The sequence below is a fragment of the Adiantum capillus-veneris genome, chromosome 12 (genome assembly GCF_014529385.1).
Source record: "Adiantum capillus-veneris isolate H3 chromosome 12, ASM1452938v2, whole genome shotgun sequence".
NCBI classification, from domain to species: Eukaryota; Viridiplantae; Streptophyta; class Polypodiopsida; order Polypodiales; family Pteridaceae; genus Adiantum; species Adiantum capillus-veneris.
This window is the reverse complement of record NC_140942.1, coordinates 75,835,484-75,862,068: the sequence shown is the minus strand read 5'-3', so window position 1 is coordinate 75,862,068 and position 26,585 is coordinate 75,835,484. Positions and strand designations below refer to the sequence as shown.

Genomic DNA, 26,585 nt, shown 5'->3' with positions numbered 1-26,585 from the left:
TCAGCATCACAATCTCCTTTCACAGAAGACTCAACAATGGCTGCATTTGTAGTGGAACCAGCATTTGCAGTGGAACCACCCTCTTTCTTCTTAGCCTCTTTGGCCTTCAACTTAGGACACGACTTGATCAAGTGATCATTGGCTTTACAATAATGGCAACGCATCTTCTTTTTGCCCTTATCACCAGAATTGCCAGACGAAGTGCTGCCAGCAGAAGCATTAGGAACAGAATTTTTGCCACTCGCAGCAGAACCATAAGAAGTGGCTGCATTACTGTTACCACCCTTTCTTTGAGAAGCAATAAAAGCCTGTTCAACTGCACGCTGCCTAGTCTTGTTTTTTCTAGAAAGTGACTCTTGCAACAGCAATGTGCATAATGCATCAAACTTGACAACTTCAGGATTTCCTTGGGTCATCAGTCTCCAAGTACTAGCAAAAGTCTGGTAGGAATCTGGTAAGGCATCAAGAACAGTCTGCACAAGGGAACTGTCAGAAATGACTTCACCTGCAGAAATGAGTTGCTCATTGATATCCTTGACACTAGCAAGGAAAGTGTCCATATCATCTTCCTCATGCATAATCTTCGACTCTAGCTCTTTACGCAGCAAAGCAATTTTAGCCTCATTGCGGCTTGCATAAAGACCTGCTAGAATATCCCAAGCCTGTTTTGCAGATTTTGCTGAACGGATGTGAGGAATAATGGTGCGCTTCACAGACAACGCAATCAATGCATGAGCCTGCGCATCCTTAACATCCCAACGAGCTTGTTCTGCTGTAGGCAAAACAACTCTAACAGCTGCAATCCTTGCAGCAAGACCTGCAACATCCTCAATATCGCCTACATCTTCAGAACCAGGACGTACATCAATGCCCTGCACAATGTTCCAGACACCTTTTGACACAAGAACGTGTTGCATCATATAAGCCCGCATAGGGTAGTTGTCCCCATCCAACCTGTCCTCAGCAGCAAACATCTTGAACACATCTGTGTTGTTGTTGTCAGCCATGGTAAATGCTGCACCTGATGTGAAAACTGCCCGAAAATAGGAGAAATGGAGCGGGAACAACTTGTGCTATATAGCACAAACCGTAGAAGACTATAAGGCACCTGTTATGCAGAAAACGGCACTGACAGAAAATCTGCACAAAATGACGAAATAACCTGTGCAGTACTGCCCGTAGTGGAAACGGAGGCCGAAATGAGCCCAAATCAAAATTCTGAGCAGACCAAGCTCTTTGAGCTCTCCCAAAATATTTGTCGACCTGCGAACGCTTGCCAAAGCTCACTGAAATCGGAGAAAGTGAGCAGGCGTGTGCTGGAGCAGCTGGCGACTAAGCCCGGGAGGACGTGACCTGCTCTGATACCAATTGTTGGAATTAGGGTTGCAGAGAAACACACACAGCTTGGAGAAGACGAAGGAAGCTCAAGGCACACAATAGAGAGTGTATTCCTTAGTGTGCAATGGAAAGATAGATAGCCCTAGAGTGATGGGCGTATATACAATGCACGGGGGAAAAAACCTCCTAAAGAGGGAAAAAATGCCCCGGCGGTCCTAGTGTGTTCACACACATTACTACCACATGTATATGGTAACACACACACGCTCCCTTTACACAAAGGGGATTAGGGACACATGTCAGCTCCCTAGCCTAGATGCCCACAAGGTGTGCCCAATTCCTATTGGGTGGCCTTGGAGGTGGACCAATGAGAATTAGGCTAGAGTAAATCTAGTTTAATTAATTTAAAAACACTTAGTAAAAGAACCAATGAGAATTAAGTCTCCTAGATGACTATTGGACAGTCTCCCAAGGGGTCCAATGAGCATTCAGCAGCCCAATGGCTTGCCTGATTCCTATTGGCCAGGAGGCAAAGGGGTCCAATGAGAGTTTAGTTTAATTATTAAATTACCTAAAGCTCTCACAAAAGGGAAAAGGGGGACACATGTCAGAAGGCTATCACTTATGCTGCTTAATTGTGATAGGCTAGCCTTGGGGAGGTCCAATGGGGAGCCTGCAAGAGCAAATAGCAAGAGGGCTCGCCCAAGAGAGAGAGGGGGCTGATTTTTGCAAGGCATTATCACACTCACACACTCACACAGTCTATGTGTGAAGAAAGAGAAGACTATCTCTTCCCAAGCTTTAATGGAGAGCTCCTCACACCTACTCCAAGCTTGTGAGATAGAAGCCTACATCGACACACTCTTGGCATGTGGATGCAAATCCAACCAAGAGCCAAGCTTCAATGCATGCTCATCTCCTCTACCAAGCTAATTACTAAGCTAAGCTATGCTAATATGAGTGATTATGTGAGGAGATGTACATCTTTCTCGTAAGATACTCCTTCTTTCTCTCAATCTACTCTCATACCCTGCTAGCTCTCACCATCTTCGAAGGTGTGTGAGGTCTTGGGTCTAAGAACGGGGATAATTAAAGTTCTGTTTACTAAGTGTTTTGCTTAGTGCATGAAGCTTTCATCTTCATTGCACTAGCTAGTCTTGAAGGAACACAAAGAATTGTATTGTACAATGTCTCTCTTGATGGGAGAAACCATAATACAAAGCCTTTTGGAGGGGGGACCGGCTCCATGCAAATCCGGTCCTCAACTGTTGTCAATAGTTTAATTTCTCTCTCTTTTAAAAGTATTGTTGATGCTATCTAACTAGGTGTTATGCTTTCTGTCGCTCTCTCCACCCAAGCACTCTTGTAATTCTCATTAGGAATCTATTCTAATGAAATGCACTTCATTAGCATATTTTTGTGGAGACAATTTATGGGCTTCCTCATCTTACTAGCATCGTTGCATACAAGAACTCCAAGAATCAAGCTCTTATGTGTCTTCGGCACCTCAAACACTATGTAAAGCAAGAAGAAAGGAGACGTTGTGATGAAGCTTTCTAGTATGTTGCTCCTTTCTCATGATATTATCCATGAGCATATTGAAAAAATTGTGGACCAATACGAAAGGGATGGTAGCGAACGTGAAAGTCGGGGCTGATCACTATGTTAGAATTTGTTGTATGAAGATTGTATTTATTATCACCAAGTTTTGTCAATTCATCTAATGCAATTCTTTTCTTTTCCAAAAAAAAACGTTGAAGTATAGGTCCCCCCCCTTCTCTCTCGCTCTCTTGCGTAGCACGTCTTGAGTTCCCATCGAGACAAATTTCGAGCGTCGTGTGCAACATGGCACAACTGAATGCCCTCCGATTCCTCTTATCAAAGTTTTTGGAGGGTGCTTGCTAGTGCCTACATGCGCTCGGTGCAACGTGGCATGATTGAACGCCCTCCTGTTCCTCTGATCAAGGTTTTTGAAGGGTGCTTGCTCCAGGCCCCGGTTTATGACCCTTGAGTTCAAACCGAGTTACATCGCCTATCCTTGACTTCAAACCGGAGTCCCGGACCTTCGAGGTTTCGTGCAATTGTCGAGTTATTTCCCGCCTTTGTGAGGCAGACGACCAAAGATGGCGGACGCAGAGGAGCTACCCCGCACCATTGTAAGGAGAGTGGTAAAGGGAAAGCTAGCAGAGCTTACCAAGGACATGGTCGACAAAAAAGAAATTTCGGTTCACAAGGAAGCTGTTATCGCCTTCTCCGAGGCTGCGAAGGTCTTCATTCACTATCTTTCTGCCACGTAAGGTCAAGATACTTACTTCTGTATTTTCTGTTCCTCTGCTTCAAATTCAAGCAGTTTTCCTTGGGTAGAAAACCTGCTAATGTGTACAAATTCTCTCTGACACTCAATTAAGTCATTGTTGATTCTTTTGGCATTTTGTGACTATGCGTGTGTACTTGAGGGAAATGGAGCTGCCCAGGTAGAATGTGCATGCGTTAGCTTTGGCTTCTGATTGTCTCAATCATCTCCTCATGTATGGTATGTGCCACAGGATTTGCTATATTTTCTCAAAATTGCATCCCCGGACCATGTTTGATGTGATTATGCATGATAGCCTGGTGTTTAGCATGCTCCTCGAAGGATCAGCTTGCTGATCATGTGCAAGCCACAGTTTAATGTGATTAACAACACATGAATTCTAACTTGGGTGCCGATTTACATTTGCACATGTATAAGATTTTTTATTTTTTGGTTTTTCCCCAGCGCAAATGACTTATGTAGAGAGTCCAAGAGGCAAACAATAAATGCCGAAGATGTCTTGAAGGCTATTGAAGATACTGATTTTATAGAGTTTCTTGAGCCCTTAAGAGCTGCCCTGGAAGGTTAGAGTAAACTCTATTTTGTGATCAGTTTGCTCTAATTTGTAAGAAGTTACTAACAAATAAGAATGGATCTTGCTTGTGTTTGAAGATTGAGCATTGTGAGATGATGTTGATGGTCATTTATTAAGTCAACTTGGGATAGATATTGTGCAGTTACTCTTGCATGGTTCAAAATTCGACCACACAATTAGCTAAGCTTTGCCAAATTTAAGATTGCATGAAGCCGAAGAAGATAGGGATTCATGAATGGGTAATTCGCCTTTGACACCCTTAAGTTTTGCCCATTGAACCTCTTCAAAAATGATGTCCACCATGGTATGATATGAAACATTGCAATTTCTTTATGTTGTCTCTTTCACACACCTTTCCACTTCTCTATTAATGAAGGTAATACAAGCCGAATTTTTTGGTTTATTTTTGTGCACACAATAATGTGTTGCTTTTATACTATAAGGAGAGTGAATATCAGAGAGAATGGAAGACTGATTTTCTGCTGAAAACAGAGTAATCACACAACCATTCGTGGGACACAATTTTCACCACGATTTGCAGCATCACGCTTTGGACCATGTGGAAGGCTCCATGTGCCCACAGTCTGGGCTCACAATCCTCCCCTACATTTACCATTTTGATAGCCATTTGGACTGAGCTGCTGCATACTCTTCGCAGTCAGTGGGATTCTTTCAGCCGGCTCTCGAAGTAGTGTCGATGCGTCTTGCTGTGCACATGGGCAAGGTCGTTCAGTTGGGATCGTGCCCACATCTCATGGCACTATGCATTCCCATAGTGGTTTGTTTTACACTCATCGTACATACTACCTTGATGTTTACATAGCGTACACATTGTTCTCCCGCTTTTGAACTTCCTCTGGGTGATAGGCCATTGAGCATCTCCAGAGGTGTAAGGTGCAGCGGAATGAATGTTGTTCTTTCTCAAGATGAGTGATCCATATTTGCTCAAGGTTCCTTTTAGTTCTTATGGAAGGGAGAGCCTTCCGTTCTTAATGGAGAGTGCTGTGATTACGAACAAAGTGAGTAAATACTGTGCGTGCAAGTGTATGAGATTGAGAGATAGAGAGAAGAGAGATACGACACCAGAGATGTAAAACCCTCCTCCGAAGGCCCCAATCTCGTTGGCGAGAGTGGTCTACGATTGATTGCACAAAGTGGTACAAAGTTGATTCATGTGACTGAAGCAAAACTAGGCTATGTCGACGACAACAACCGGGACGGCGATGATGACAATAGGGCTGAAATGGGATGGATCTAACTACTGTTCAAAAACACTATCTGCTAAAAATCTGATGTGAAAGATCGCTGAATTTCCAGGCTGTTTGGACTGCTGAAAAAACGCAGATTTGGCTGCGTTTTTGGGGGCTGAAACTGCTTGACAAAAACGCTTCTGTCTGCAGTGTTTTAGGGCTGAAAACGCAAGATTACCTGCTGTTGAAAACGCTGGTTCACCTTCTGCTGAAAACGCTGATCTGGTGGCTCTGCTGGGCGATAGGAAACGCTAGATGCAAAGGGGCTACTGCTGTCCAGAATTGCTGAAAACGCCAAGGCAAGATGGGGGCTGGCGATGAGCAAAACGCTAGGGCTGATGGGGTTGCCAAGGGAATCTTGGAGAGTCTGCTGAGAGAGGGGGGAACCTATCGCCAATGGCCTGCTATTCTCCTTGCTCATCTGCTGTTTAGGGCTAACCTTGGTTTGCTTATATATTTTCTTACCCAAATTGCCCTACCTACTTTTGTTGGAAAGTCACTTAAATTAATAAGTGAAAAATGTCAAAAATAGGAAAAATAGGCTAAATGCACTGGAAAAATCCCCTAACTGATTCTAATGGATTCTGATGGGAATGCTAATGATCATGCGGTGTGTATCCAGAGGATATGCATCTATGCTAAGTGACTGGGCATTTACGGTCTACGAATAGACTCACAAAAGTGCCAGATCACTTCTAATCTAGACTGACTGGACTGACGGAAACCCTGTTATGGTGTAGCTTGTCCACGGACACATAGGGTTGGATGTGTCACGTGACATCCGCTCCTTTTTAAAGTGAGGTACTGGTACCGAACTGTATGGCGTCGAGGGAGATCGCCAATAGCATCGGGAATCCTGGAAGGGACTCTTCGCCGGCCCACTCTGATGTGTGGGTCATGCGGTACTTGAACTTCATAAAGGTTTGCAACGCTTGCTTCTTTGGGCCGCGCCGAAAGCGACACAAAGTCATCTTCAATGCTTCAACTTCGACTAGAGTCGTGCTTCTTCCTTCTTCAATAATCTCCATGGCTGAAAATTCTTGAAACCATTTCCAACACAAAAACATGAACATACCTATTCCATGTAAAGTAAGTGGAAAAAATCTGGTCTTTCTTAAAGACTGTGCATGCAATGTAGATGAACAAATAGACGGAGTGCCAAACCGTTCACCACACACACGCAAAGAATGAGATCGAATCTTGTCTTTATGATATAAATCAATCAATTGTGGCAAATCACAACGGAAATGCCCACGCTTGGTGCTCACACTTTCATGTGCTCGTTCTATGAATGTGTCATGCAAGGAAGAGACATGGAATGTGACTTCCTTACATACATACTTTTCAGCTTTTCATGAGAAATCCGCATACGTTCGTGCTCATCCATGAGAGAAACGTGCTCAACGTACAATATGTCATGCCTAGGAAAAGGGATCACATAAAGACGTTGACTAAAATACAGGAAACGATCACGAATGAAACACTCGAACAATGCGTGCGTACTAATCATGCGAACTCATAATACTTCCTGTGAGGGTTCTTTGGACCTAGTCTCGAGAGCCAAGATCGATCCTTCGTGATTGATCGAATCTGCAACAAGGTTAGCTTCCCTAGAAAAAGCATCAACTAACACATCATCCTTGTGAACAATTACATCTTCTTCATGCAACTCATCATGCTTGTGCATCTTGATCATGCAAATCATCATGCTCGTGAGAAATCACATCTTGATCATGCAAATCATCATGCTTGTCTCTATCATCCAAATCATCATGCTGATCATTGTCAATCAAATCATCATGTTGCTCACAATCATGCAAATCCAGTGTGTCATGCTTTGGAGAAGAAGGGACTGAGAGAGTCTCCTTCTCATGAATCCGTTCTATCTTGTCCTGCATATTAGCAATGAGAGATGGAGAATGAACAATGTCCTCTCCATGAATGACAATGGGAGAATCACTTTTTGCATTGAGATTGAAAGTGTTAGCCTCCCAATCAATGAGAGGGTTAGCATCACGAAACCATCGAATGCCCAAAATCATATCACATCCTGAGAGAGGAGAGACAACAAATCTTCTAGTGAAGGTAGCTTTTTGAATTGCAAACAACACATCAAGGCACTCCTCCATGATAAGAGCGTCCATACCGGGAACAAAGCGAGAGACCTCGATAGGAGATCTCTGACTAACTTCTAGGCGGGCTCTCTCAACAAGAGAGGGACTGATCACATCATGCATACTACCTGGGTCAAACAATATGACAAAACGTTGCCCCGTCATATTTAATGAGAGAATCATCAATGGGAGGGTCAACTTGGGGCACACTAGTGTTATCATTAATTGCATTGAGTCATTGACAGAGGAAGTGGAATCTGTGGATTCTTTAGATTCATTCGATTCAAGCTTAGGACATGTCCTTTTTATGTGACTCTTAATGTGATAATGGAAACAACGACCTTCCTTAGAATAAGTGCTTTGCTCTTCCGACGCGATGTATCCTCCTACAATTCCTTGTGCTACCTTTTCATCCGGAGTAAGCTTAGGTTTAGCAATTGTGTTAGCCTTACCCTTAGATTCATTGGAAGAATTCTTTTCTGAGAGACTGTTGGAAGATTGGTTAGAAGAGTTACCGTTCTTACCGTTTTGAGGGTTCTGAGAAGTCTGCGAGGTACTTGTGGAAGTCTTGTTCTCCTTTGGCTTTCCCTTGTTGTGCTTCATCTCCTGTGCGAGAGCAATCGCTACCGCCTTGTTGAGATCGATTGGATCGAGCATTTCAACATCATGCTTGATATACTCGTCCAGTCTATAAAGGAATGCCTCTTTGCGTTCATCATCCGACTTGCGTAATTGGGTACCTAGCTGCAAAACATGATAGAAAAAGACATAACCGGCATACCATTTTGCTTGAGAGCGCGCCAATCGTCCTTCAATCGTGCAAGGTACTGAGGTGGCATAAACCGCGCCTTGAGCTTGTTTTGAAAATCAACCCAATTGAAGGAAAGGGGCGTGAGTTCGTCGGCTTCCTCTAGGTGCGCGGCTAATTGTGCCTCTTGCCATGCCATGCGTGGTACCAATTGATGGCATCACCGGCAAGGTACATAGCCGTCGTCAAAACCTTGCTATTTTCTGTCTTCTTAGTTGTCGCAAAATAAGCATTAAATTGATGCAACCAAGAATGAATAACCGTAGCATCCATCTTACCACCATACTTACTGAAAGTCAACTTCTTTGTGACTGGGTTGTTGGAATCCGCATCGTCGCTTGTGTCACTTGAGAAACTCCCACGATCTTTGGTTGGTTCGGACTTCGAGGCAAGCACTTGTCGAATCAACTCTTGACTGCGGAGTTCTCTTTGAGCCTCTCGCTCGATCTCCAAGGCCGCGTTTCGTGCTACCGCTTCCTCCTTTCTTAGTTCTTTTCGTTTCTTTTGTGCGTCGCGCTCGCGTTCTAAAGCAATGCGATTTGCTTCTTGCTCGCGGTCCTTAGCTTCCTGTTGTTTTGCTTTGCTTGCTAATTGTGTCAATGCAACTCGATTCGTTTCTTGTTGTTGTGCCATCATGCCCAACATTGACTTGACCATCGCCTCCATAGAAGTTGGTCCAAATCGTGGCGTAGATGGCGAAGGGGGAGGGTCGGAAAAATTCTTGGTGGGGAGAACTCTTCGTCGCCTCTCTCAAGCTCATCACCTGTATGCGAAGTATCCATTCCGCTTCGGGTGACGACCATGCACTAGGATCTTTGGTTCTTAAGTTCACGAGGAACTTGGGTTCTTGGGGTTCTTGAGGTTTTCTTTTGCTTGCAAACCGTGCTTGAGAAGGATCTTCTCTTCACTTGAGTTCTACTCCTTTCTGCGGGCGTACCCCTTGGCGGCCTTGTGCTCACACCAAGGTTGCTTTTTCCCACCTCACGTCGATTGGCCGACCGCTAAGTGCACGGTCCGCTCTCAATGAGTGAAAAGAGACACAAGGGGAGGCTGGACAAGCCCTTCTTTCTTTGGATTCCTGTCACTCTTTAAAAACACGATTAGGAATCGACATGCCCAAGCGAACTTGGGTTCGTGCGATCGCAACAAGCAAAAAAAAAATCTTGTGATTCTTGTGGTTCTTTCCTTGAGTGATACATAACACTGCCAAAGCTCTGATACCAATGTAAGGTGCAGCGGAATGAATGTTGTTCTTTCTCAAGATGAGTGATCCATATTTGCTCAAGGTTCCTTTTAGTTCTTATGGAAGGGAGAGCCTTCCGTTCTTGATGGAGAGTGCTGTGATTACGAACAAAGTGAGTGGATACTGTGCGTGCAAGTGTATGAGACTGAGAGATAGAGAGAAGAGAGATACGACACCAGAGACATTGTAAAACCCTCCTTGGAAGGCCCCAGTCTCGTTGGCGAGAGTGGTCTACGATTGATTGGACAAAGTGGTACAAAGTTGATGCATGTGCTGGAAGCAAAACTAGGCTATGTCGACGACGACAACTAGGACGGCGATGACGACAATAGGGCTGAAATGGGATGGATCTAACTGTTGTTCAAAAACGCTATCTGCTATAAACATAGTTACATGGGACGGCGGGTCGGGAACGAGAACGGGGACTGGACGGCAAAAGTCAGGAAACGGGGACGGGGGTCGGGACGGCAAAAAAAAAAGAAGAGTTTTTTTGGCATTTTTTGACCTATACACATGCCACACACATAGAGCATCACTTTGACCACAGATTTACACTAAATAGACCAAAGGGTGGCTTTTATAGCCATTGGGGTGCTTCGAAGTTCAAACATATGGCTATTGGAGAGAAACTAGCCTCTAGAAATGATCAGGTTTTTAAATTTTTAAAAAAGTCCCCTCCCATCCCCTGGCGTCCCCTCCCCTCCCCTGCCGTTCCTTGCCGTCCCCTGCCGTCCTCGGGACGTTTTGCCTGCGTTCCCACTTGGCAGCTCTTTTTCCGTCCGTCCCCACCCGTCCCCGTCCCGGAAATGGGCGTCCCCCGTCCCTAGGGTCCGTCCCCCGAGTCCCCTGTAACTATGGCTAAAAATCTGATGTGAAAGACCGCTGAATTTCCGGGCTGTTTGGATTGCTGAAAAAACGCAGATTTGGCTGCGTTTTTGGGGGCTGAAACTGCTTGACAAAAACGCTGCTGTTTGCAGTGTTTTAGGGCTGAAAATGCAAGATCATCTGCTGCTGAAAACGCTGATCTGGTGGCTTTGCTGGCGATAGGAAACGCTAGATGCAAAGGGGCTACTGTTGTCCAGAATTGCTGAAAACGCCAAGGCAAGATGGGGGCTGGCGATGGGCAAAACGCTAGGGCTGATGGGGTCGCCAAGGGAATCTTGGAGAGTCTGCCGAGAGAGGGGGGAACCTGTCGCCAATGGCCTACTGTTCTCCTTGCTCATCTGCTGTTTAGGGCTAACCTTGGTTTGTTTATATATTTTCTTACCCAAATTGCCCTACCTACTTTTGTTGGAAAGTCACTTAAATTAATAAGTGAAAACTGAGAGAGAGAGAGAGAGAGAGAGAGAGAGAGAGAGAGAGAGAGAGAGAGAGAGAGAGAGAGAGAGAGAGAGAGAGAGAATAGATTAGTCATGCAAGGATCTCTATCGCTGACAATAGTCTTTGGCAATCCATGGTGTTTAAAAATCTGAGCTAGAAATATTCTAGCCATGTGATCATCTTTGATCGTCTTCTTTACTGGAAGGAAATGTGCTTGCTTATTGAATCTGTCTACTATAGTCCAAATTGCATCATTTCCATTCTTGGATCTAGGAAGATCCGTAATAAAATCCATGGAAATACTTTCCCATGGCGTGTTAGGCACAGGGAGTGGCTGAAGCTTGCCATAAACTTTATGTCTGTCATATTTTACTTTTTGGCAGACTTAACACCTCACGTACATGTTTTTCAATGTCCGCACAAAGTGTTGGCCAAAAGAAATATCTTTCGAGGGCACTAGTGGTAGCAGCAATTCCCCGATGCCCAGCATAAGGAGAATTATGTGCTTCATCCATCACCTTCTGTCGTAAGGGTTGAGCTACGCATATTGCTTGTTGACGATAGAGCGTATTATCCCTATCCCTAATGGAATAAGGTGGCCTTGAGTGACCAGCTTGAAGATCTGCCCAAATTGTAGCGAAGTCTGGATCTTGAGGATACATCTCATTGAGAGATTCTAGTTCCTCATGATAAATCGTTGTCAGTGCATTGATCTTTGGTCGCTTGGAGAGAGCATCTGCAACTGCATTTTTTGTTCCAGAAGTGTGTAAAATCTGAAAATGGAACATTGAAAGAAAGTTGGCCCATCTCATCTACTTTTCTGATAACTTTCTCTGTGTGAGAAAGTAGCGAAGACTCTGATGATCTGTCTTGATAATAAAATCAGGTCCTAACAGATAATGTTTCCAAATGGAAAGAGCATGAATTACTGCCATTAACTCTTTCTCATATATGGAAGCATGCAACTCTGCATCTTTAAGGCGCCGACTTTCGTAGGCTATGGCGTGACCCTCTTGGTTCAAGACTGCTCCTACACAATCTCCAGATGCATCGTAGTATACCTCGAAAGGTTTGTGAAGATCAGGGACGGTGAGAACAGGTCCGTGACTGAGTAGATACTTAAGCTTTTCAAAAGCTTGTTTTTGTCCAGGCTCCCAATGAAATGGAATCCGCTTCTTTGTCAGATCATGGAGGGGACCTGCTATAGCGGCAAAGGCTCGAATGAAACGTCGATAATAGGAACAGAGCTTAAGAAAACTTTGTACATCATGTACTGTAGTGGCGTAGGCCATTCTACAACTGCTTGAATCTTATCAAGGTCCATCCTCACCTGGTTGTGAGATACTATATGGCCCAAATAATGGATTTCTTTTAGAAAGAACTCACTCTTCTTAGCATTCACAAATAATTTGTGTTTGTGTAATTCTTCAAACACTAGTGCGAGATGCTTATAGTGTTTGTCTTCCGTTTCTGAGAAGATTAAGACGTCATCGAAGAAAACGCCTGTAAATCTTCTCTATGAGTGAAAGATTCTATCCATCATTCTGTTGAATGTGGCTGGTGCATTAGTGAGTCCCAAAGGCATCACTAAGAATTCATACAACCCAAAAGTAGTTCTAAATGAAGTCTTATGCACACCCTGAGGAGCTATGCTGATTTGATGATACCCGCTCTTCAAGTCTATACGACTAAAGACACTTGCTCCTTGTAACTTATCAAGAGTGTCATCAATCCGAGGGATTGGAAATCGATTCTTGATTGTGATCTTCTTTAAAGATCTATAGTCTATGCAGATGCGGAATGTGCCATCCTTTTTTTGTACTAGCAAGATAGGTGAACAATATGGAGAAGTACTAGGTCTTATTAAGCCCTTCTCCAAAAGTTCGTTAACTTGCTTGAGGATTTCCTCTTGCTGCATTAGACTAACTCGATAAGGGGGCTGATTTGGAGGATAATTTTATGGGATCAAATCAATTGTATGATCCTCAGGTCGAGGAGGTGGGAGTTCATTTGGAAGTTCATCTGCAAAACAATCTTTAAAACTTTCTAATAACTTAAGTCTTTTTTGCTCTAAATAGGAAGAAAGTTGTGAAGCAGACACATCTCTCTCTCTTGCAAAAATCAAGTACGTTGAAACACACTTTTTCATTGCTTTCTTGATTGCAATGTGATTGGCAATGGGGATACGCCAATCACCTGCATCGTAAGTACAAGATATTCCTTTCCTTTACGATCAAAGGATAAAGTTTTTTGAACATAGTCAGGAATGGGATGCATCTTGTAGTGCCAAGGCATTCCCAAGATAACATCACACTCTTCTAAGTGAAGCTAGTAAGAAAGACTCTTGATCTTTGTAGTTGTCGACCTTTAAATTCAGCTTCCCTGATTGGAGTAGAACTGGAGTTCTGTCCTTTGAAAGCAGATTGTGCTTGAATAGAAATTCCAAAACGGTTGGGCTGTAAATTCAGGTCATCGGCTAGCTTTGTAGAGATGAAGTTGTCTGTAATGCCAGGATCAAACAAAATAAGAGCCTGTTGGTTGTTGATGCTACCCCTCTTTCTTTCCCATCCTTGGTTGTATTCCCCTGTGCATCTGGGACTGCATTAGAAGAGGGTGGTTGCGGGGTTTTGGTAGGACAATCACCCTTCATATGTCCAATTTGTCCACACTTGAAGCATCTTCCTTCGCTGATGTAGGTTCTCAATTCAACAGGAGAGAGATATTTCCCTTTCTTGGGCTGATTTGGCTTTGCTTCTGCATCGGAGGCGGTTCTTTTCTTCTTTTGAGAAGAAGTAGAGGTAGGCTGCTCAAGGAGAGCCTTCTGCTTGGCATGATAGGTGCTTTGCTCCATCTTCTTGGGAGTACCCTTGTCATGTATTCCATCATTTATGCGAGCTGATTCCATAAGTATCTGCAAGTTACCTCGAGGGTAAATCTTCATAGCCTTTTGCAAGGCTTCATGCAATCCTGCTTCAAACTTGCGCATCTTCTCCGAATCTTCAATCTTCTTGAATGGAGTGACTTTCAAGAGAATGTCCCAAAACCTATCCACATAGCGTGGAACAGTTTCGTTCTCTGACTGTGAGAGTCGATCCCATTCTTTCTTTACCTCTTCCTCATAGTCTGGAGGAAGGAACTGTGCGTAGAACTCCTTATTGAAAACAATCAAATCTCGGGATTTGCGATTTTCTAAGATCAGTGTTAACCACCAATTGCTGGCGGTGCCTTTCAGGTACATACTGACATGGCGAAGCTTGGATCTTTCTTTAAAGTTCCCTTCTGCAAATGCAACTTCAACTTGGCTGATGAAAGCCAAAGCTTTGTCATTATCACGTCGTCCATTGTAGGTGTCGAATTTTACATCTTTGTCTCTTGACTTGAATGTTTTTTGCCTGTGGTGCTTCCTCTTATGGTGCTCCTTTCTATGCTTAGACTCCTTGTGGACAGGAGTCCTTTCCCTTGAATGCACTTCTTGCTGCGATGGATCGTCAAAAAACATGTCTTCTGGAGCGATTATGTCATCCAGATCCTTCATGAAAGAAAACTGGGGAGAATCAGGAGGATCTTGCTCTTGAACCTTTGGATTAAACCGCACATGACGTTCTGGAGGTTTCCTCTGCCTCTCGTGCATGTGGGAGGTTCCAATTAAAGGATCTTTTTTTGGTTCTGGCGCCTTTGGGTTCTGTGGGATTTCTGCCGTCCCCAACGGCACTTTCTCGTTCCCTTTCTCAAGAGTATGGAGAATCTTTTGGACTTCTGGATGGGAGAGAGCTTTTGGCAACTCTACCACTTGCTGTTGAAGGAGAGAGAACTCTATCTCGTGCCCTCCCATTTTTGCAGTCTGCCAAGAGTCGTCAATCCCTTAAGGAAGAGAGATATGACCTTGCTCTGATACCATTGTCACAAAAATACGGAAGCGAAAATTGGCTGTTAAATGCAATTTATATACTCGAGAGACTTTGGAGAGAAAGAGAGAATGCTTGACACATCATTGTGGACCAGAAGATGGGCTGGTTCCCCCCCCCCCATAAAGAGAATATCTTTATTACTAAGGGAGAATCTTTACAAAATCTTTACAAGCATAGGAATGGGGCAAAAGCCAGTCCTCTATTCTTTCTTGTCCTTTTTCTACTTTTGACTGAGAGAGAGTAGAAGAACTACTCTCTGACTACTGAGAGGATCTTTCTTCTTTTGTGAGATTTTGGGAAGCTCTCGTAGGCAAGAGTCTACCTTCCACAAAACTCATCGGAAGCTCTCATAAATGAGAGTTTATCTTCCGCTAATTGTGTCTCTTCGGACATAATCATTCCTGCAATCAACCCATGAAAGAAACATGCAAAACGCATGCACACACGCTTGCTGTAATTTTCTGCACATAACCTGAAATTTTTACCTAAGCGCGTTCCTATGCCGAAATGGAGGTCCTTTTCGCGATGGAAACGCTCCAAACTCTGTGTATGTGTTGAGTAGATTGAGAGGAGTAAGATTCTATTAAGACTTTGCTGAAATTCACCGTAATATAGGTGATTAGGGGCTGAAAACAGAGAATTTGCAGCAGCTAGACGAGGGAGAAAGAGAGTTTTCTACTACTTTACGCGATGAAACTTCTCGCACAGCTGCCTACAACCATGAGAGGCCTTGCTCTAGGTGATGGGTGCTCAGAGGCTCCACATACACCACAAGGTGCTGCTCTCAAGCTTCAATGGAGAGCTTTACTGCGTAGAGGACGTTCAACTTAGGGGGGGGATAGTGCACTGCCAACCTGGCAAGAGGGGGAGGGGTTGCTCTCACATAGCCAGCTAGAGAAGAGAGAGAGAGAGAGAGAGAGAGAGAGAGAGAGAGAGAGAGAGAGAGAGAGAGAGAGATTGAGAGATTGCATGGGTAAGTGTGCCAAGTGGCACACCTAATAATTTAAAAACCATTCAACTTTTGACTTTAAAAGTTCTATGCTAATTAATGAAAAGTGTAATTAAGTGCACAACTGCACACATAGATGCAACCAATGAAAATGTTAGCTGCTCCCCAATGTAATACCGTACCAACACTGCTCTGGCATTACCTGTTTGCACTTGTCCGGTCATTTGGTCCAGCATAGACAATTTAAAATAATTTAATTGACTTATCCTAAGGTCGTAAAAATAATTCAGGTCTTAGGGTTATTGTTGTTCTAAGGACCCCATTTCATTCCTGTGCTTGCACTAGCGCGCGTAATTTTTTGAGCGTGAAATCTGAGGCTACTATCTATCCCTTCATTGAAGACCCGATTTCCCAATCACTAGGGCTTTAGGGTATTTTCTGCTAGGTCTCCCTGAGGTGCTCTTGCCCAAACTTGGGCGCACGTGAGGCCCCAGAACTGCTAGATCTATTCTGATGTGCACACAACCAATTAGATAATTCTTTTTTTTGTAAATACATTAATTATTTACAAAGTCTGACGTAGTTACAATCTCCATAGGAGGGGCAACTAGCTCTGCTCGAATGATAGCGTGGGGTACGGAGGCCTTGGCTCTGATCAGTCGAGAGATCATAGATACCATGGGCCTCTCCATACGTCTTCAACCATCCTCACCTATAGAAGGTCCCCCATACAACATAGCTGAGGCTACTAAAGTATCAAAGAGCCATAACTTTGTCTGAGGTTCTTGGAACTGAACCTACGAACACATCCTCTCCAAGCCTCCCAAGGCCGCAAAAGCTCTAGTCAGTCTAGTCTCTGCCGCTCTCCCCAAAGAAAACCTCGGCCCAGTGAAGACAACCCCAAGGTAAGTGTATGCATTTGTATACTCTACAATCTCCTGATCATATGTGAAAGTCGGTGCTGATCTCCTGATCCACTGTGGTGTGGTGTTAAACACCATAACCTTGGTTTTACCAAGGTTTACAGACAATCCACTATCCTCTGCAAAACTGTGTAATGCATTCAACTGTCGCTGCATACCCTGTGGTGAGTCAGAGATCAACACAATATCATCGGCATATAACAACGGGATCCATGTCCCTGTCAGCTGGGCACCTCTATCACCCTCTCTGTCAATGTAATCAAACACCTCATCAACATACATACCAAATAGAGTAGGAGACAATGGGCAACTGTGTTTCACCCCAATGGTGGATTGAACTAAATCAGATATCTCCTCCGGAGTGCGTACATGTCCCATCACTGATATGTATAGAGCCATAATCGCCCAAATCAACACTATGGGCACCCCCATCTCCTACAGTTTGCGCATCAATCGAGCTCTCGGTACCGTGTCAAATGCTTTGCGGAAATCCACAAAGCTACAATAAGTCCGTCTCCCATGTGACCTGCCCTCCTCAATGATGTCTCTGAGTGTCAGAATATGATCAAGAGTGGAGAAACCCCTCCTGAAACCGGCCTGGCCCTTTGCTCGTACACCCTCACCCTCTGCCCAATAACTCAAATGCTGCTCAAGAATGGATGCATACAACCGTGCCAATGTGTGCCCAACCATAATAGTGCGGTGATTCCCAGGCTCTATAGGATCACCTGCTTTGAAGATGGGCACAATAGTAGACAACCTCGAAGTCTTAGGTAACCCCTCACACATGGCACAATCGAACAACACTGCAAGAACCTCTACCAACATATCTCTAGCATGTGTAAAGTGCTACTAGACCATCATGATCATATGCCCTGCTGGTCCTCATCTTGTCAATGGCTCTCTTTACCATCTCAGAGGTAAAGAAGGTGCTGATAGGTGGGCATGGCTCTGTAGGATCTAGAAGGGGGTCTTGTCAAGGAATCATATATAATGATGAGGCATACTGGCCCCACTCATCAAGACAAGTAATCACTGGGGGAGGGAAGTGCTCATGAAAGAATCGCCATGCCTCTCTTGAGTCTGTAGTCAAGAATAGTTGATACAAGTCTCTCTCCATCTGGGCCAAGTAAGCTCGTTTCTTCCGTCGCACAAGGCGTCGGGAAGCAATGTGAGATTGTCTGTAAGTGATGACTCCTAAAAGAAGATTCCTCTGAAACTGGGCTCTCATCTCTTTGCACTCCTCATCATACCAACTATTTTGGGGCATGCTTCCAGAATATCGCCTCCGACCCACGGCTGAGTGTGTGGGTATGCCTTTGATGCTGCACCATGCAGTGTCTCAGTCAATAAAGTCGTGCACTCCTCCACTGAGAGGCGAGGACCAACTGTGCATAGACGGCTATAGATCTCCTCTGTATAAACCGAGTCAGTCTCTGGTGTAAATGTATAACATGTATGTGACCTGCCTCCTGACGTCTGGTTTGTACTATACTGAAATGAAACAGAAAATGTCAAAAGTGCATGATCCATTGCTACGCCACTGGTCTGGCTCCCACTATGGAATCCTGAATACAAGGAATAAGCTTGGCTGTGCCATAACATAGTCCACTGTACTGGCCTCGTGTCTGTGTGGAAAGCATGTGAAATTGGCTGCTCTAAGAAATCGTTGTAAGCCATTAAGTTTGGCTAACCCATGTACAATCGTCATCTTTGTGAGGTATCTCCCATACTCTGTCTGCTCTTTGTCATGTGAGCATTTGTCAAGCCCCAACTCACCCACATTCAACTCTCTAAGCATCTCATATGAAGTGTCGTAGAAGACTATTTGAGAGTTACCCGTTCGGGCATTGAAGTCCCCTAGGAGGATGATATCACCATCCCTAGAAAACTTCCATTTATCATCATCTGGTATAGAGAAAGACGACTGTTCACTTGATGCAACATCAAAGTAACATATGGCAATGTATAGAAATCGGCTTGTGTCAGCTCTCAACCTCACCCACATGTATCTAGCATGATCATCTCTGCGTACAATATGTAGTAGTGGCTGTAAATCCTCCCTAAATAGCACTTGCTACTCCTCTTGAACCTCTACTCCCATGCTTAGATTTCGCAACTGTCTTGTGGGCCGTCTCCCATCTGTATCCCACCACATGTGGCATGAGCTGTCCAGGGGCTTGATAAGTCAGTCTCTGAGAAGAAAACAATGTCCTTGTCTCTGAAACTGTCCTCAAAGGCACCAACGTCCAACCTCATAGATCCATTACGATTCCAAGTAGCCATCTTCAATGTGGTCCCATAGGTCTCACACCGTCATGTAGAGCGCCGCTCTACAATCACCACCCGACCATCTTTGTAAAAGGCCATCTTTCCCTTCTCCCTTGCCGTCATAATCTCTGGCATTACCTCTCTCATATGCGCAAGCTGTGGAGAAAGTGAGATCATCACCGAGGAAAATACGTGTCTTCTTGAGAGTAGGCCTCTTTCTCAAGAATTCCTTCTTCTCTTCCAAGGAGGGGAAGCGTAGTATGAGAGCTCTCCCTTTTGAAGATTCTCCCGGGCCATCACTCTTCTTGCCCACTCTCCATGCCTTTGTGTGTGAAGGCTTGTCCACCCCCATCATGGATGTGAGGCTTGTGACCTTTTTTTCAACATTGTTTATGTTTTGAGGCCGGTTACCCTCACATGTAGAGCCCGCATCCTCCTCCTCTGTTCCTCTTCGAGGGTCATGTTAATAAGAGTGGGTGTACAAGGAGCTTCCTTACCTTTCCGTTTCTTGGCAACCTCAATCCATTTTTCGGCCTCCTCTACTTTCTTTTGTGTTGCGGAGATGACCGCGGCCCATGAATTTTTCTCCTCACCTTTCTTGATAACTCGTATTTCTTCTCTCATGGTATTCAATTCTTCCATCATGGATGGATGAATTTTGCCTTCTTCGAGCCGCCCACCTTTTGCTTGTAGATTTCAGATGATGGGATCTTGGATGACCACTTTCTCCTCGAGTGAAGCGATCCTCCTACACATGCTATCTCTTTCTTCGGTCCATCTTTGAAGAATAGTGCTCCTCTCCTTCTCCACTTTGTTTCTCCATTTTCTCATTTCCTTCTCTATTGCCGACATCCTCTTCCTTGTCTGTATGAAAGAGGCTTTGTGGGCGGCCAGCGAGGGATGCGTCTTCTTACATGTGGGGGAAGCCGTTGGCACTTCTCCGATGCTTTCCATGAGAGAGAGAGAAAAGAAAAGAAAAGAAAGAAAGAAAGAAAGAAAGATTTTTAACGTCTATGTCAGGCTGAAATCGGCCTATGAGACAAATCAAATGTACATGGTGTGTATGTCATCCGTCTATCGAAAAGACAAATGAAACAAAACTGAACTGAACTGATACAAAACTGAACTGAATGTAGGTAGTGGGGTATCTGAGGAGGGATGGAGCTCTATCTCTAGGGGTATATGCATGTCTATATGCTCAAGGTAGTACAATCATGAGAATGCATCAAGCTATCTAGCTCCATCTTGTACTAATGGGGGGGTGTAAGATGTGGTACATGGGCGGGTCTGGTGCCAAGGCTACCCGGATGAAAGCTGTCGGGTCGGCCCTCATCTGGGCCACTCGCTCCTCAGTGGCACGGCGCTCCCGGGCTCGGATCTCCTCGATCTGTCGGTGGTGGGAGCTCGCGCCCCTGTAACCTATGACTCGTGGTCGTCGTCTAGCTCGGCTCACCTCCGCCTGTGGGAGTGTCACTCCCCTCTGAGTGTCTGGTGAGGGAGGGGCGGCAATCCTCTAAAAGAAGTCTGTGAGCTGCGACTGTCTCCCCTCTGTCTGTGTAGCTGTGTGTGGCTGTAGTAGTGTGTCCCGATGGCTCTGTATCTCTAGTAAGAACCGTCCGAGCTGTCTCTGATCTCGAGAGTCCATGATCCCTCGGAGAGTGGGCTGTCCTCTGAATAGGGTCTCATACCTGCCTCTGATCTCAGTGTATGCCCTGCATCTACATACAAAGTGCTCCTCACTCTCCACCTCCTCTGTGCAGGCTCTGCAGACTCGCTCCTCCCTGGGAACACCAGTATGTCTCCCGATCTCAATCTCTAACCTGTGTGAAGCCACTCTCAGCTGACCAATCGCCACTCGTGAGCTATGTGGCATATATGTGTCCATGTAGCGTGGTCTCTGTATGAACCCCCTAGACAATATGGTGAGAAACTGGTCTCTGTAATCTGACATCCTCGTCCCCAAGCCAGGTGACTCCCAGACTCTCCTAGTGTATAGCTGCCACAGATCCTGTCTCAATACCAAGTTCCTCTCACTGCGAGAGAGGTGAACATATGGTGAGTGGGGGTCGTACTGGAATGGTGGTAGGCTCTCCATGTCAAGACCGTGTCCCTCAAACCATGCTCTGACCTGTGAGTACCATGCTCTCTCATGCCCACTCTCTGATAGCTGTATAGCTGCCTCAAATGCTCTACGAGTAAGTCTGTCAGGAGGTAGCTCTCTCATCCTCTGGATGAAGCAGACTGTCTGAAATAGTGCCTCTACCACCATAGGTGGTGTGGCGAGCTCGGCTCTAATAATGTCATGTGGCACTGTCTTCTTGCTGCGGAGCAAGTGTGAGATCATACATACCTGTGGCCTCTCAAGCTGTGTCCACTGGTCAGCTGTCAATCCTGGTGCCCATACTGCCGCCGAGTACATCAAGGCCGGGGTGACTAAGGTGTCGAAAAGCCACCCCTTCGTGCGGGGTTCCTGAAAGTGTGCCTGGTGGCATCTCCGCTCTAGCATGGCCAGAGCTGCATATCCTCGGGTGAGCCTGTCAGCAGCAGCCTGCCTCATAGTGAAGGGTCCTGGTAGGTTGGTGAATGTGATGCCAAGGTAGACATAGGAGGTGACTACATCAACCTGTCCTCTTGCTGCTGTGAAGGTGGCAGCGCTCCTCACTGCACTGGATGTGTGAAAGATCATAACCTTGGTTTTGCCAAGGTTCACAGTCAACCCCCCTGTGTGTGCTGAATTCGTCCAAGGCCTCAAGATGGCGTTGCAAGCCCTCGGGTGACTCTGAAATCAACACAATATCATCAGCATATAACATGATGTGGACCGGAGTACCTGCCAAGTCGCTCCCCTCTCCCCTTGCTCGCAGTATGTAGTCGGAGATCTCGTCGATGTAGAGCCCAAAGAGTGTCGGGGAGAGTGGGCATCCTTGCTTAACACCAATGGTGCTAGCAATGGTCTCTGAAAAACCGCCTGGGCAACGAACTCGACCCGTCACCTTCTCGTAGAGAGCATATATGACCCAAATCATCTCTGTTGGTACCCCAATGCTGTGAAGGCGCTGGAAGAGTCTCTCGCGTGGGACTGTGTCAAAGGCCTTGCGGAAATCCACAAAGCAGCAGTAAAGCCTCTTCTTCCGCGCCTTTGCCCCATCAATGAGGCAGCGCAGAACGAAGATGTGATCAGTGGTGGAGAAAGCTCGTCTGAAACCTGCCTGGCCTGGAGCTCGTAAACCCTCGATCTCTGCGTAGTAGCTGAGCTGTGCCTCAAGTACTGCTCCATATAGCTTGGCCATCGTGTGGCCAATCATGATAGTCCTGTAGTTCCCTGGGTCCAGGGTGTCGCCAGATTTGTGGATAGGCACTATGGTGTGCTGTGTCCACTCCTCTGGGAAGCCCTCCCCTATAGCCCGATTGAAGACATGTGCAATCAACGGGGCTATAGTGGAGGCCGCATAGATGATGTGCTCACTCTGTAATCCAGTATGGTCAGCTGATCGTCTGTGCTGCATGCGGCGTATGGCCCTCTCTACCATCTCTGCTGTAAAGAAGGAGGAGCACGTGGGGCGTGGCTCGTGTGGCTGTGGGATAGGAGGCTGCCTTGGCACCTCGTAAAGTCGCTCTGCATAATCATGCCATATCTGTGGATCCTCAATAGCTGTAGTCGGACGTGGCTCGCGCAGGGTGCGCCATGCCGTCGCGCTATCCATGCTCATGAATAGGCGGTATAGCTCAAGCTCTTGTGCCTCTTCGAATGCTCGCCGCTTTTGGCGTGTCAGCGTCTTCATATGCCGTCTGGCCTCTCTCTCTGTGATCTCTCCTAAGGCTCGCCGTGCACGGAGGCGTGGGTATAGCTCTCTGCACTCATCATCATACCAGCGGTTCTGAGGCATAGTCCCCGGGGGGGGAGTGCGTCCTGTGTGAGTGGTGTGTGGAAAAGAGCTAATAGCTGAAGTGTGGAGAACGGAAGAGATATGTGATGTGAGAACTGAGAGTGGTGTGGATGGGTGGAGGAGGCATAGGCCATGCTCGACCTCGGCCGAGTAAAGAGAGGCTAGCTCGTGTGTGAAATGGATGGTGGTGTGTGGAGTGTGTGCTGTAGAGCTGTGTGGGATGGTATCTCCGGTGATGGAGAAAGAGAGGTATGTGTGGTCGGCTCCGATGGGTATGGGTGGAATGGTGAAGGATGTGATAAGGTGTGTAGCCTCCCTGGGTCCCAGAATATAGTCGATTGTACTCCCCCCTCCCTCTGCAACTCCATGTGGCATACAAGTCAGGCCCCCTGAGGTGGGCCACTGGACCATCCCGTTATAAATAACGAGACGGTGCTGGGAGCCAAGTCTAAGTAGATGTCGTCCGTAGGCTGTGACTGGAGCTCTGTCTGCTGTATCTCTCATAGTAGCCTCCTCATCTAGAGTGTGTAGTGCCTCTGGGTCCTCGTGGTCATATGCCTCACACTGCTCACTGCGCGTACGAGCATTGAAGTCTCCCATAAGGAAGACTTCACCCAGTGTGGAGTACTCCATAATCTCCTCCGTGAGGCATGCGTACGGTGACTCCTACTCAATAGGGGCGAATCTGGAGCCTGTGGGAGCAAAGTAGCAAAGGGCAATGTAGATGATCCTGTCTCGTGAGAGCTCGAGGCGAATCCACATGTAGCGGGCCTGTGGGTCCCGGGCAACAATTTGTAGTCTGCTGTGAAGCCCCTGTCTAAAGAGTATGGCCACTCCTCCTGAGCCGCGAGTGGTGTGCTGGCGCATACATCCCCGATGTATAGACTCCCACTGGAATCCATGTATCCGTGGTAACCCTCTCTCTGGGCTCTCGTGTGTCTCTGTAAGTAGAATGATGTCTCGACCTCTCATCACTTCCTCAAGTCTCTCTGGGTGTGTCCATAGGTCTCCATTGCAATTCCAAACCGTGACATGAATCTCCTCGTGTGTCCCACAGGCCGCGAGTCCCTATGCGATGGTCTTGCCATCAATGATAACCCTACCATCTCGATATACTGCCTTCTTCCCTTCTTTGCGGGCTTGGTGGACTCTAGGCATGCACGCGCGACGGTGATCTTGTTGCATCTTTGTGAGGTCATCATCAAGATAAATCGGGGGGCCTTCTAGCCCTCTCAAGATGACCCTCTTTCGGAGGAAAGAAGTTCGAGACTCCTCGGAGGCGAATTGGAGGATGAGAGCTCTCTTCTTTGGATCTTTGCCGGCTCTCCAAACTTTGGAGAAAGGGATCTCTTCTTCCTTGTATCCCACTTTCTTGCATAAAGCTTTCCCATCGCTCTCGGGTGTAGACCCTTCTTCTTCTTTGATGCCGGTCACTCGCACATTGAGACGGCGAGCTTGTCGCATCTTCTCCTCCTCGATGGTTGTGTGTACGATGAGTACCTCATCTTTTTGGGCTTCCTCTCTTGCTACCTTCTTGATGTTCTTGTTGACCACTTCGACCCATCCTTCTTTGGTGGCCTCTAATTTGTCCTCAATGCTTGCGGTGAGGGCTTTGGTGATCTCTTCCTTGAGGGCTTCCTTAGCCTCCTCTTTAATCTCTCCTTCCTCGGGGGTGAGGGATGTGATGGAAGCATGAAGGAGATCGATTTCCTTCATCTCTTCTTGCTCTTTCCTCCATCTCTCCCTCTCCTTCTCGTTCTCCCGTTCCCTTCTCTCCTTCTCCTCTTTGAGATTTTGGATTTCCGCTCTCATGTCCTCCTTCTCTTCGTTCCATAGCTTGATGAAGGTGGCTTTCTCCTCCTCCCATATCTCTCTCTCCATCCGCCATTCTTTCATGTCCTTCTCCAATTGTGCAAGCCTCTTGTTCGTGAGCATGAAGGTTGTCTTCATTGTCGATGCCGGCGTCTTGATGATGGGGGAAGACATGGTTGTCTTCGTAACTACCCTCTCTTCATATTGTGAAGAAGAGGGGAAGGGGAAGAGAGGGAGTACTTGTGTGTATGCGTGTATGTGTGTAGTGTGTGTGTGGGTATGTATCCGTGTGTGAGAGATTGGGGGCAGCGGGCCTGGTGCACTTGGTAATGCTGCAACAGTGAGGCAGCGGCAAGTGCTACAGCCTTGGCAGCGTGCAGTCGCAACAGGTCAGCCACAACGGATTCAGCAGCAGCAGCAGTGGAGCACGCAGGGGGTGAAACAGCAGCAGCAGTGGTGCGCGCAGGGGGCAGCAGCAGTGGCGCGCGCAGGGGGTGAAGCAGTGGCGCGCACAGGGGGCAGCAGCAGTGGCGCGCACAGAGAGAGAGAGAGAGAGAGAGAGAGAGAGAGAGAGAGAGAGAGAGAGAGAGAGAGAGAGAGATTACCCATGCTTATATTCTATATTCACAGAGTTTCGCAAAGACAATGCTATCAAAAAGTCAGAAGCCAAGGAGAAAGGCCAAGAAAAGAAACGGAAGTCAGAGGTTGTGAATGCTTGTCAAGAGAATGTGGAAGTGGCAGATAAATCTTTGGACTCAGAAAACGCGCCCTTATCCAAGGAGGATGATGTTTCACCTTTGAAAGATAATGGAGACAGAGACGATCATGTGATGAAAGACTCTTAAGTTCTTTTTGTTTTTCATGCTTTTCAAAGCGTGGCAGGCAAAGTAGATGTCAACTTACAAGCAGCTAGTGAGAGCAGGCATAATGCGTATTGGGAAGAGGCTCGACATCGAAGGACTTATAAGGCTAAGCATATAGAACAAAAATGTATGCCAAGTACCTACATGGACAAGATGCTGCTACCCAGTGTCAATTTTGCTGTGGTTAACATTCCCGATAGAAACTGTAGAGGCATTTTTTTTTGTAAAATCATTGAACTCCTTACCCCTGATTAAGGTGCCAGGATATCATAACTGTTATTCTTCTGAAATCTTAACCTTATTGGAGGTGTTTTGTAAACTTTCGAATGCAGAGATTATGCATGTGTTGCTTTGTAAGGAACAGAGTGTTGTTGAAGTTTCTCTTGGAGTCCTTTTTGAAGTGATGTTCAAATTTTATTTATCATTGTGACTGTCGTGAAGCTACATGTACCCAGTTTAGCCATTTGCTTCATCTACCAAGTTTAGCCATTTGTTGCAACGCTCGTCTGTGTAAGTAGTTTAGTATGAGAATCTTGTAGGTCCGACTTTAAAGGCATGAATTGGGGATTGCTCTATTGATACCATAGTGTTGCAATGACAAAATCATCTCTCTGCTGAAGGGTGTGGGCCATAGTGCTAAAGAGTTAATCAGAAGGAGATTGAGCTGGAAGGGTTTTAATTGTTGTGACTTTTGGAGTGAACTATTGCATTTGTCCGGTTTCTGCAATAAAGGAATCTTTCCCAGAACATATTATGACGTACAGATAAATATGAGTCATAATCTCCTCGGTATATAATTTTTAATGGCATGATTTTGTAGTGGTACAAGAAAGTTACCTCCAGTGAGATCGGTCTATTTTGCGTTCCTTTCTTTTATAGTCATGGCATGAGCTTATTTCTAGAGTTGTTGGTTGTTCTCCTCTCATTTTTGGCCTCAAGTTGATTTTTTTCCATCTGTGGTATGAAGATTTTTCATTAGCTGCTTTTGAGGACAGAGGTGCATTATATATG

At 45.9% G+C, this 26,585-nt stretch overlaps 1 protein-coding gene across 1 annotated transcript; it reads left to right on the top strand.

Moving 5' to 3' along the window:
- The first annotated feature begins 3,306 nt into the window (after positions 1–3,306).
- On the top strand, positions 3,307–25,965 carry LOC147445972 (DNA polymerase II subunit B4-like). Its single transcript, XM_086526141.1, has 3 exons — positions 3,307–3,631; positions 4,097–4,215; positions 25,342–25,965. Exons 1-3 carry the CDS (start codon positions 3,462–3,464, stop codon positions 25,554–25,556), a joined length of 504 nt encoding a protein of 167 aa, XP_086382267.1. The 5' UTR covers positions 3,307–3,461; the 3' UTR covers positions 25,557–25,965.
- Positions 25,966–26,585: the final 620 nt, after the last annotated feature.

Excerpts from the sequence above, each read along its gene's own strand:
- LOC147445972 (XM_086526141.1), top strand. The coding sequence starts at position 3,462 with ATGGCGGACGCAGAGGAGCTACCCCGCACCATTGTAAGGAGAGTGGTA. Across the intron at positions 3,632-4,096 it reads ATTCACTATCTTTCTGCCAC|CGCAAATGACTTATGTAGAG; the intron begins GTAAGGTCAAGA and ends GTTTTTCCCCAG. Across the intron at positions 4,216-25,341 it reads CTTAAGAGCTGCCCTGGAAG|AGTTTCGCAAAGACAATGCT; the intron begins GTTAGAGTAAAC and ends CTATATTCACAG.